Raw genomic sequence first — 11,666 nt, forward strand, 5'->3', positions numbered from 1 at the left:
TTGGATTAGAAGAAAACACATACAGGCGCATTTCCCACAATTCCCTCTGCTGTCTTCTCTCTCGCCACCCAGCAACCCCGCTGCAGACTCCCGGAACCACTTTGCACTTCTCAAACCAAACCTGTACATACATACATCTATCTATCTATCTATCTATCTATCTATCTATTTGACAGAGAGAGAGAGAGAGACAGCAAGAGAGGGAACACAAGCAGGGGGAGTGGGAGAGGGAGAAGCAGTCTTCCCGCTGAGCAGGGAGCCCAATGTGGGGCTCGATCCCAGGACCCTGAGATCATGACCCCAGCGGAAGGCAGACGCCCTTAAGGACTGAGCCACCCAGGCGCCCCCCCCCCCCCAAACCTGTACTTTAATGCTGCTGGGCCTTTGCACATGTTTCCCTCCCTCCTTTGTTTGTCAAAATGTTGTTCATCCTGCACACCCAGTGTTACCTTTTGAATGTAGCAGTTTCCTCATCACCAGAGAATTAATTGCTCCCTTTCCTGCGGTTTAGAGGACGGTTTCATATCAACATCCTCACAGCAGTAGCTCTTTGTCAAACTTATAACTAGTTTATAATGATCTTACATCCACTCTCTAGGTAAATAATAATAAATGGAGATACTTCTGTAATCGTCACTCTGTGCCCCATACATTTTATGTACTTTACATTCACTATCCCATTAAATTCCGTACCATAACCTTTGCAAGGAAAGCATGATCATTGTTGTTTATTTAATTTGAAGAAACAAAGGCTTAGAGGGGTTAAAGACCTTTCATGAGGTCACACAGCCAGTCGTTAGTAGAGTCAGAAGGCACTACAATTCCGGAATCCATATTCTTAACCATTAGGCTATATTGCCTCTATTGACAACAGAACTGAAGCTCAGAGAGGTTAGGTACTCTGCCCCAGGCCACACAGTAAGTGTCAGATGTTGGAGCCCACCCAGCCCAAGCTTGCCCGAGCCCAGAGTCTGCCCTCTCTTTTCTTACTCTGAACTGCTTTCTTTGTAGCAGGGGTTGTCAAACTTTTTCTGTAAAGGACAGAATAGTAAATATTTTAGTCTGGTGAATGGTAAGACCTCTGTTGCAACTTCACGTTGTAGCAAGAAAGCAGCCATAGCCAATACTAAACAAAAGAGCATGGCTTTGTTCCAATAAAGTGTTATTAATGGGCACGGCAATTTGAATTTCATGTAATTTTCCCATGTCGTGAAATAAACTTTTGTTTTTGTTTTTTTTTTCAATCAGGAGGAAATGTAAAAACCATGCTTAATTCATGGCCATACAAAAACAGATGGTGGGTGTGGCCTGCGGGTGAGCCGTGGTTTGACAATCTTTGTTTTACAGCAACGCTCTATCATAGAATGGTTAGATACCCGTGCCTCTTTGCTCTCTCTTTCCTGGAACAATTCAGCTTGGCCCTGAACATGGGTGCCCAACTGAGAAAATAGTCTTTTGGTAAATGAAATTTACGTTGCTTAAGAAGACGTTCAGAGAGCACATGACCTTTGAGCATGGCTTGCATAGACCGCATGCCGAGCTCCAAGCAGTTTTTCAGAATATGCCTTCTATTATTCTGGGAAACACTGTGGTAGCTATATTTTGCCAGCCACCTTAGTTCTGAGATGAGGTTCTGGAGTTCCTTCATGGTGCTCTGGGCAGCTGGCTGGCTGACTGGCCTTGTTCCTTACTTGTAGCAAGATGGGAACTCTAGACCCGTCGTGATGATCTGATTATTGTTCTCCTGGGAATGGAAGGGACCAGTCTGGGCAGGGTGGCTGGAACAGAGGAGAGGAATGGTGCCATGCTTCCTGTTTGACCTATGGGTTAGAGGAGCAGGGCTCCTGGCTCAGAGGCTTCGAGGCTCAGGGCACTGAGATAATGGGAGTTCTCAATCCTTGGTGGTGCTCCATTTTAACTCCGTTATGACAGGATGAAATAGGGTTTATAATTAGGAATGTAAATATTGTTTAGAACCTTGACTCTGGAGAACACGTATTAAAAGTTGTTATAGCAACTAATGAATCCTTGAACACTACATCAAAAACTAATGATGTACTATATGCTGGCTAAATGAATATAAGAAAAAACGTAAAATAGGGTCAAGCTGGGTGGCTCAGTGGGTTAAGCCTCTGCCTTCATCTCAGGTCATAATCTCAGGATCCTGGGATGGAGCCCTGCATTGGGTGCTCTGCTCAGCGGAGAGCCTGTTTCCCCCTCTTCCTCTACCTGCCTCTCTGCCCTTGTGATCTCTGTCTGTCAAATAAATAAATAAAATCTTAAAAAAAAAGAAAAAATTTAAAATAAATAAATAAAATCTTTATAGAAAATAAAATAAAAGTTGCAAACCAGCATCTTGCAAGCAAAGTTTCAGAACAAAAGCCATTTGAAACAGAAATTATCTTTGTATAAAATAAACTGGGGGGGAATTGGGTGATGGGTATTATGGAGGATGTGTGATGTGATGAGCACTGGGTGTTATATGCAACTGATGAACCACTAAATTCTACCCTTGAAACTAATCATACAGTATATGTTAACTAAATTGAATTTGAATAAAAAATTTAAAAAAAATGAAAAGAAACTGAGGGGTCCCTGGTTGTTTCCGTTGGTGGAGCATGCAATTCTTGATCTCAGGGTTGTATGTTCGAGCCCCATGTTAGGTGCAGTAAACACTTAAAAACAAAATCTTAAAAAAAAAAAAGGAATGAATTTCCTTCTTTGATTTTGAAGAGGGAATTTAATCATTATTTGTAGTAATGAGAAACATGTTAAGGGGAATTACTAAAGCAGGGTTGAAAATTAGTGAAATGAACTCTCTTAAGATGAAACTCAAGGGCGCCTGGGTGGCTCAGTGGGTTAAGCCGCTGCCTTCGGCTCAGGTCATAATCTCAGGGTCCTGAGATCGAGTCCTGCATCGGGCTCTCTGCTCAGCGGGGGGCCTGCTTCCCTTCCTCTCTCTCTGTCTGCCTCTCTGCCTACTTGTGATCTCTCTCTGCCAAATGAATAAATAAAATCTTAAAAAAAAAAAAAGATGGCAACTGCCTAGGCAGTAACCCCAATTAAAGTGTCTTGAAACTGGGTCTGCATAGGAAGCGTGGTTGCATTTGAGATGTGGGGCCAGTGCCAGCGAGAGTTACACGCCGAGGGGGACATGCGGGGCTGCTGGGGCTCTGGAGTCAGACAGGGTAGGGCTCACTTTGCCTCTGCCATTTGCTTGCTGTATGGCTGCAGGCAAGACTCGCCACAGCCTACAGTCTCTACCGCTGTGAAATAGTGATTTCTCTACGTGTTTCTAGTATGCTCTCAGAACACGTTATGGTGCCCACCACACAGTAAGGGCTAAACAAATGTTTTTTTTAAATGAATAAAACAACTAATGAATAATACAAAGTACTTGGTACAGACCCTGAAAGATGCCGAAAAATGTAAATAAAGGTCCCAAAACAACCATGGACCCAGTAATGCCACATTTGTGAATATATCCCCCAAGAAATCATCATCCCATATAAAAGTAACTTACATATATATATACATACATATGTGTATATGTATATATATTTGCATAGGTATTTTTAATATGTAAAATAGCACAGTTGCTAATGATGGAGAAATCCTGGCGTACAAACTCAAAGACTTGGCTAACCATGGAGAACGGCCGGGCTCTTATGGATTGTTGAAGCAATGGAAAGTTATTTAGCTAAAACCTGGCAAGTGTGTAGACTATTGAAAATCAACATTTTTTTAAAAATCTGAGAAAATGTTGAGATCTGTAGACGTGTATATTTATTAGAGAATGAACCTGAATTGGAATCTGGAGTGATAACATTTGGAGATAATGACATTTTTCTCTATTAAGTTGCTTAAGAGTTTTTGAATTGGGCCTTACTGGCTCCCCTCCCAGCCAAAGAAAAGAAAGGAAAGGAAGTCCCCAACCCCGTTGCCAGATGGGGAAGTCTTCATGGGCTCATCCATGTGGGGCAAGGTCTGGTCTCGCTGTGGTGTCACTGCTAGGCTGTGGAGGGGGTCACTGAGGGAAGGTTCTGCTGGGAGATGAGGTCACTGAAGTACATGATGTTTTCTTCATCATCTAAGTGTGTTATATTCGTGGTAGAATCCATTTATTAATGAATGAATTGGCTGCTGCTAGTGCAGGTCCTCTGCCCAAAGCCCATTTGAGGAGGATGCCTTTCAGATGTATCCTCTGTAATCGAGAGGCCATCCTTGGTTCATATTTTTTGAGAAAGATAGCTTAGGATTCCATCAGCATTTGGAAATAAGCCACCTCAATCAAAGGCCAGATAACCTAGAACTTGCAATAATAATTAGTCAATAATGATCATAATTGTTGCTTTGTTGGTATGATTGCTACCTGATCCTTATGCACTTCCTGCAAAGAAGGCGAGGCAATTCTTATTCCAGGTTTATAAAGGAGAGATAAGCCCAAGAGGGCAAACTATTCTATCAGGGCGTGATGATGGCTACAGGATGGGTCTGTGGGAACAGATTATGACAACACAAGTTGGGTGACTGATCTAGCCGTGGCTCAGGTCATTAGAAAACATTCTCAAGAAGGAGTGGGAGTTGGGGGGGTGCAGTGAGTGAAGGGAAAGGTCTTTGCAGGCAAATAAAAGAAGCACAGAGGGCGCCTGGGTGGCTCAGTGGGTTAAGCTGCTGCCTTCGGCTCAGGTCATGATCTCAGGGTCCTGGGATCAAGTCCCACATCAGGCTCTCTGCTCAGCAGGGAGCCTGCTTCCCTCTCTCTCTCTCTCTGCCTGCCTCTCCATCTACTTGTGATTTCTCTCTGTCAAATAAATAAATAAAATCTTTAAAAAAAATACTTTAAATGAAAGAAGCACAGAGCATGTCCAAAGAAAGATCATTAGGGAAGAACGGGGATCTGTTAGTTGGCATGGGACCAGAGGCCAGAGTGAATCCTAGATTTCCTATTAGATAGCCCTCAGCTTTCCAGGAGATGAAATGGATGAGGGCGCCTCATCCCTATGCCCTCCCTCTTGCCCACCTCTGTCCTTCTGCTGCAATGGACGGAGGCTCCTGCCTTACCCTGTTACCTTTGGGGGGATGAAGACTCGCTCCCATCTTCTCTTTATGTGTAACACATCTGGCCCCATTGAAGGTGTACTTTCCATGAAAACAGTGAAAAAAGGAATAAAGGGAGACAGAACTTAAGTTACTGAGAACTGAGAGCTTCTGAGTTTGAAGATGCATTGATTCCAAAGTGACTGAAACCCTCACAGGGTCATTTTAGTGGCCTCCCTCATGATTCCACTTGAAATCACTCTCAGTAACTCTTTTCTGCATTGAGAGACATATAATGGGGGCCCTCCTGCTGGTTAGCCATTTGTGCAGTACCATGGAAAAACCGCATCTGTTTTTCACCGACAGTCCCTTTTAGGGAGAATTTCTCATTTTAGGAGAAATTCCACTGAAAGCAAGCCCATCAGGCTGGAAGCCGTATGATGGGACCCATACGGCTTTTTTTGTGGGTACATGTGACACGCCAGCTGGAGATATCTGTCATGTCTATATAGGGTAGTGCTCTAACCTGGACTGGAGGCCCTTCCCCCACCTCCCAGCTCCATATTTAGCCATCTGCTGAAGGCTACGTGTGTCAAGGCAAGGTATATCATCTGTCTTTGCTGCTACAGAACAATACAGGGGTTTAGCTTCTTGTATTCACTGAGGCAGGTAATGAAGTTTTCTCCTTTGGTCTCAGTTTTAATAGAACCACAGAGAAAGTTAATATTATCTAACTGCTTTTCAGTTTGAGAAACTGAGACCTTGAGAGCTGACCTGATGTGACTCTTAGTGCTAGAGCTGGCTGGGAATGAATGTCATTGACTTTTGGAAGCTTGGTAGGTGGCAAGGCTCAAAATAGGAATTTCTTTGTTCACATTATATTTTTGTTTTCATGCTACAAGAAGAAATCCCCCCTTTTCTGGTCATCATGGCTGAGTGTAAGATTTACAAGGCAGTCTTTGGCAGAGAGAACTCTATAGGGCTACTTCTAATTCCCCACTTACAATTAATCATTTAGCATTGCATTTAGTGACTATTATCTAACAATGACATTAATAATAAGGACTACTTACTTATGTAAGTAGGACTTACCTATATTTGCTATGTGTTGACTATGTACATATAGTATGTTTACATTATGCACTATGCTAGGGACTTTATACATCTAAACATAGTTAATTGTCTCAGCAACCCAGTGATGTTGATGTTATTACACTGATTTACAGAGGAGGAAACAGACTTAGGGAGGCTAAGAAACTCTGCTAAGGTTGTCGCATAGGGGTTGGTTTTGAGCCAGGATTCAGTTCCAGATCCACTCAACTTTAAAGTTGGTATTCTTCTTGTTGCAGGTATCTACTCAGGAAATTTGGCTTTTGCTCAATCAATCTATTAGAAAGATTATATTTAATAACCAAAAGTCTGACACATGCACATTTTCCCCTAGTTCCTGTCCTGCTCCATTAGCATCAAACTGAAACTCAAAAATGTCTTAAAATGTCTTGGCTCTGGACCAAATAATGAGGGGGTCACAAACGCATATATTTAAGCCATGTGTAGATCTAAAGAGCTAAAATCAGAGACCTGACAGAACCCCCCAAGGAGACCTCGCTCAGAGGTCTCGTGACGAAGAGATAGATATCTAGGACCATGGTGCATGAAAGTGACCCATTGTGAGTCTCAAGACAGAGTCTAGTCAAACACTTGACATCCTAGCCCCAGTGCCATCAACATTCAATATTTGGCATTTTATTTTATATTTTTTTAGAGAGAGAGAGTGCACACATGAGTGCAAGAGTGTTGGGGGGAGGGACAGAGGGAGAGCAAGAGAGAGAACCTTACTCCCTGCTGAGCATGGAGTCCTGCGGGGCTCTATTCCAGGACCCTGAGATCATGACCTGAGCTGAAATCGAGTCTGATGCTTAACTGACTGAGCCACCAGTTAAATTTTTATTTAAAATTTAGCATATCATTTATTTATTTTTTAAACATAAGCAGGGGAGAGGGAGAGGGAGAAGCAGGCTTCCCACCAAGCATGGAGCCCGATGCGGGGCTCGATCCCGGGACTTTGGGACCAGGACCCGAGCCGAAGGCAGATGCTTACCAACTGAGCCACACAGCTGTCCCTAAAATTTAGCATTTTAAATAAACAGTAGTGGAAATACCTAACATGATGGTTCCCTGTTGGTCCCATGCGCCAAGTTCTGTACTAAGACAGACTCTCCACATGCTGAATACTTAAAATAACTGCATGAAGAAACCAGGGCTCCCCAAGGTTAAGTAACTTAGCCAAAGCCACCCAGCTCATGGGTCATTAAAAAATGAATCCGTGAAATTCCTGTGAATTATGTATTTGATTAACTCATTTGCAAAGCCTATTATTTCAAATTAAACAAACAGAAACTATAAGTTGATAAGAATAAAGATTTCTTGGAAGAGAATGGCAGGATTTAGAAGAGTCATTTTTAGAAGTATTTTTTTAATATTTAAAATTTTAAAAAATATTTAAAATTTTTAAAAATTAAAAAAATTAAACTATTTTTAAACTTAAAATAGTATTTTAAAAATTATGTTTTGCGGGATGTCTGGGTGGCTCAGTCAATTAAGCGGCCAGCTCTTGGTTTCAGCTCAGGTCATGATCTCAGGGTCTTGGAATCGAGCCCTGCATGTGGCTCCCTGCTCAGCAGGGGGTCTGCTTGAGGATTCTCTCCTTCTCCCTCTGCCCCTACCTACCGCCCCTCTAAAATAAATTTTAAAATCTTTTAAAAAATTGTTTTTCGAGGCAGACTATACATTGCTTTACACGCGAGAAGTCGGAATATCACCAGTCAGGGAGGCTATACGCCCAGATTGTCCTAATAACCTTTATTCTGAATTTTGGTCTGAAAGACCTTTCCTATGTGTGAGGCTGGGTTGGCCTGCGATGACGTCCTTCGGCAGACGGGACACTGTCTTCAAGGCTGATCTCATCGTCTGGAGCTCTCACACCAGCAGGGAATGAGAATTTATTTGACCCTCTCAGGAAATTCAGCTGCTGTCATTTATCCAGCCCTATTTAAGGACACACACTGAGTAGGGTTGCTTTTAAGCAAGTGCTCAAACCGAGGTCATCGTCTCGGTTATAGAGCTTGATTTCAGAAGCAGAAAATGCCAAGGACAGTGCCGTTTATATTACATCTGTAGCCAGTTTTTGGCGAAACATCAAGAGAAAAACCACAGCCAATTTTTAGAGTTCCGGTGATTTCTTTTCTCTGACCTTAGTGCAAATTCCCACATAAACCGAGGACTGGCTGATTAATCAATACATTACGGGACATGCTTATATGGTCACTCATTATGCTTCTCATTGTCACAGTTCCCAAAGTGGCTGGGATCTATTAGAAACTGAAGCTACTGTCGGCGCCTTCCCCCACCTCGTGGACCAGAAGCCAACAGAGAGCTGTTTGAAAGCGAGCATTCACACATCAGGTTGCTACTGAGGTCTTTTTCATGTTGATATCAGAGCAGTTGCTGGTGGTTTTTTTTTTTTTTTTTTTTAATCACTGGGCTGATTTAGAGATAAAAACCAGCTTCTGCTTCTTGGCTGGGTGGGGTTGTGGGTGTCTGGGCTGGGGTATGTGCACAGCTTTCCTGACCAAAGGAGAGAGTGATTGGACAGTGGGTTGGAGGGCTACACTGAGGGGAGCCCGTGTTTAATTAGAATGCCAATGAGGAAGCGCCCCGTCTTTAAAAAGGGAAAGGGGCTCCTGAGTGGCTCAGTTAGCTGAGCGACCGACTCGTGACTTTGGTTAAGGTCATGATCTCAGAGTCCTGGGATCAGACCCTGCATCAGGCTCTGGGCTGATCATGGTTCCTCCTTGGCATTCTCTCTCTTCCTCTGCTTCTCCGCGCTCCTCCTCCACTTGCAGGAGCTTTCTCTCTCTCTAAAAAAAAAAAAAAAAAAAAAAAAAAAATGAAGAAGAAGAAGAAGAAAGACTCAATCTTCCCCTCCCCTGTTTCTTTCTGTTGCAGCTGGTTGCAGTTGAAGACTGGCCTTCAGAGGTTTTTCATGTAGAGTGCACATCTCCCTCGGATGGAAGGGGAGAATTGCTGTCCGAGGTCCTGAGAACACGACCCTCCTCCCTACCCCCTCCGGATTTCATTCGCTGCGTTGAATGGCCTTTGCTTCAGCAGCCCACTGAGGGCCCTTTCCCTTGGGGTTCTGAACTTGTAGCTAGGACTCCAGGCTGGGAAGATGCTGAGCTCCATCAAGTGTGTGTTGGTGGGAGATTCAGCTGTGGGGAAAACCTCTCTCCTGGTGCGCTTCACTTCAGAGACCTTCCCTGAGGCCTACAAACCCACAGTGTATGAGAACACAGGTGTGGACGTCTTCATGGATGGCATCCAGATCAGCCTGGGCCTCTGGGACACAGCGGGTAATGATGCCTTCCGAAGCATCCGCCCCCTGTCCTACCAGCAGGCCGACGTGGTGCTGATGTGCTACTCTGTGGCCAACCATAACTCTTTCTTGAACCTCAAGAACAAGTGGATTGCCGAAATCAGGAGCAACTTGCCCTGCACCCCTGTGCTGGTGGTGGCCACCCAGACAGACCAGAGGGAGATGGGGCCTCACAGGGCCTCCTGCATCAATGCCATAGATGGAAAAAAACTGGCCCAGGAAGTGAGAGCAAAGGGCTATCTGGAGTGCTCAGCCCTCAGCAACCGGGGGGTTCAGCAGGTGTTCGAGTGCGCTGTCCGGACTGCTGTCAACCAAGCCAGGAGACGCAACAGAAGGAGGTTCTTCTCCATTAACGAGTGCAAGATTTTCTAGCCTCCCAGAGACTCGGCCCACACTCATTTGTTCCCTGCAAAGACTCACAGGGACAGGGAGAGCAGGCAAGCCAGCAAGGACTGATGCTCTTTCTAGGTACGTCTGTCACAGCACTTCCCTTAGGATGCTGTCACTGATGGGACTTGGCCACTAGCTGTTTTTATGAAATATACTCTACAAATGAAAACCTCTTGCCCCGTCCGATTGGAAGGTTCTATAATGAAGGTTTTCACCTTCAATTAAAAAAACAAAGTAGTCTCCAGCATTTTGGACAATGAAGTGAGTTTTTCCAAGAATTCCATATTTAAAGACGTATTTTATTTAAATGATAACACAGTGTATAGCTCTTGTATACAATTAGTTTTACATTTGGGAAGTCTTTCCCTACACGGTCCCAAACATGGACTGCTATATGAGGGATATAACCCTCTGGGGTTCTGCCAAAGGCTTGTAGTGTTTTCCCCTGAAGTAGTGATTTTCTGGACACCACTTGTCCGCTAGGTATTACCAGGTAATCAGATTTTAAAATGACCGTGGTCGGATCCTTGCATTTACTCTCTCATCTACCTGTTATTCAGAGTTGTATATAATATACTGTTCAAGAACATAAGATTCTTCAATGCTACCTGATTAAAAATTGAAATTTTAAACAGCCATCACTAGATTGCTCTACGATTATATATTTTTTAAAAAAAGCATTTCTTATTTATGATCCTACCTTTTACCCAGAGAAGTCCAATTGCGCACTAAGCCTTCTTCCCTCTTTCACCAAAATAGACGGAAGGGAAACCTTCCAGGTAGAGAATCAGACTGCTCCAAAGCAACCAATGCAACAGAAGAGAAGAAGTCTCACTTTCACTTCAGTAGCCAGTACCCTTTGCCTGCTTCTTCCAACACCGTGATTCCTCGCTGGTTGTAGGTCTTCTGACGATGAGCCGGCTCAAATCTCTGTATGATGGTAATTTAGAAAATTTACTGATTGATCGCTAAACTGAGCTGGCATGGAAACATAATTTATTAAGGTTAGGATTGAATCCAGATCACTGGGAAGGCATCTACCTATATATATGTGTGTGTATGTGTTGGGGGGAAAAAAAGGTGGGAACTTCTCATTTTTACTTATCATGATTATGAAACACCTGAGTGAAAAAAAGAATTCATGAATTCCAAGCACAGGGAACAGGCACACTGTATAACAATTGTTCAGATAATAAAAGTTATCAGGAGAAATACTGAATACAGAAGGACTCAACTCTACCTCCTCCAACCTCTTTCTGTCTAATAGCTTAAAAGCAATGATATTGTTCAGCTGTTAAAGTTGAGAATAGAGGACTGTGTAATGGGAGGGTGACATTGTGAAGGCAGGCATCCGGGTGTATCATTTGCTCACCTAAATTGAATAAAACTTAGAACTACTCTGAACCACATTTGTTGAAGTCCCTCATTGTTCTAGCACAACATGGCCGTTGCGTACAAATGGTAAGAGAGTGGGCATGAATGACTATGAATAATGTATGTTGACATAACCAACACGATTTTTTAGTTTCCTTATGTGCCCAGTCCTTTACAGCTATAATCCGTGTTAAGATTAGCTCTGTGCTTGTCTTCAGACTCCTTTCTCCTTCTCCTCTTCTCTCGTGTACATACTGGAAAAGGCATGGGACCTGGGTCTTAGTCTCTCTCTGGGGCCAGGGTTCCCTTAGTTCCCTGGGATTGACCTCTATGCCTTCAGCCAGACATTTCCAGCCCTCCTGTCCTGTGGCTTGTCCTCACCTCTGTGTCACCCTTGTGTCTGGCTTGAGAGCAGCCGTGATTCAGC

General features: G+C 43.6%; 1 protein-coding gene across 5 annotated transcripts in view; it reads left to right on the forward strand.

Annotated features, from left to right (window-relative positions):
* The window catches only part of RHOH (ras homolog family member H), a 41,309-nt gene extending 30,040 nt beyond the window's left edge, over positions 1 to 11,269 (forward strand). For 3 of the 5 annotated variants that reach the window (XM_004764036.3, XM_045076706.1, XM_004764035.3), the window contains 2 exons: positions 8,393 to 8,505; positions 9,049 to 11,269. In XM_004764036.3, coding sequence (XP_004764093.1) covers positions 9,272 to 9,847 — 576 coding nt within the window. In that variant the 5' untranslated portion in view covers positions 8,393 to 8,505; positions 9,049 to 9,271 and the 3' untranslated portion in view covers positions 9,848 to 11,269. The remainder of the gene's footprint in view (positions 1 to 8,392; positions 8,506 to 9,048) is intronic. The other 2 variants (XR_006605740.1, XM_045076708.1) reach the window with 2 other exon arrangements.
* The last annotated feature ends 397 nt before the right edge of the window (positions 11,270 to 11,666 follow it).

The sequence above is a fragment of the Mustela putorius genome, unplaced genomic scaffold (genome assembly GCF_011764305.1).
Source record: "Mustela putorius furo isolate JIRA1106 unplaced genomic scaffold, ASM1176430v1.1 tig00000083_pilon_pilon_pilon, whole genome shotgun sequence".
NCBI lineage: Eukaryota > Metazoa > Chordata > Mammalia > Carnivora > Mustelidae > Mustela > Mustela putorius.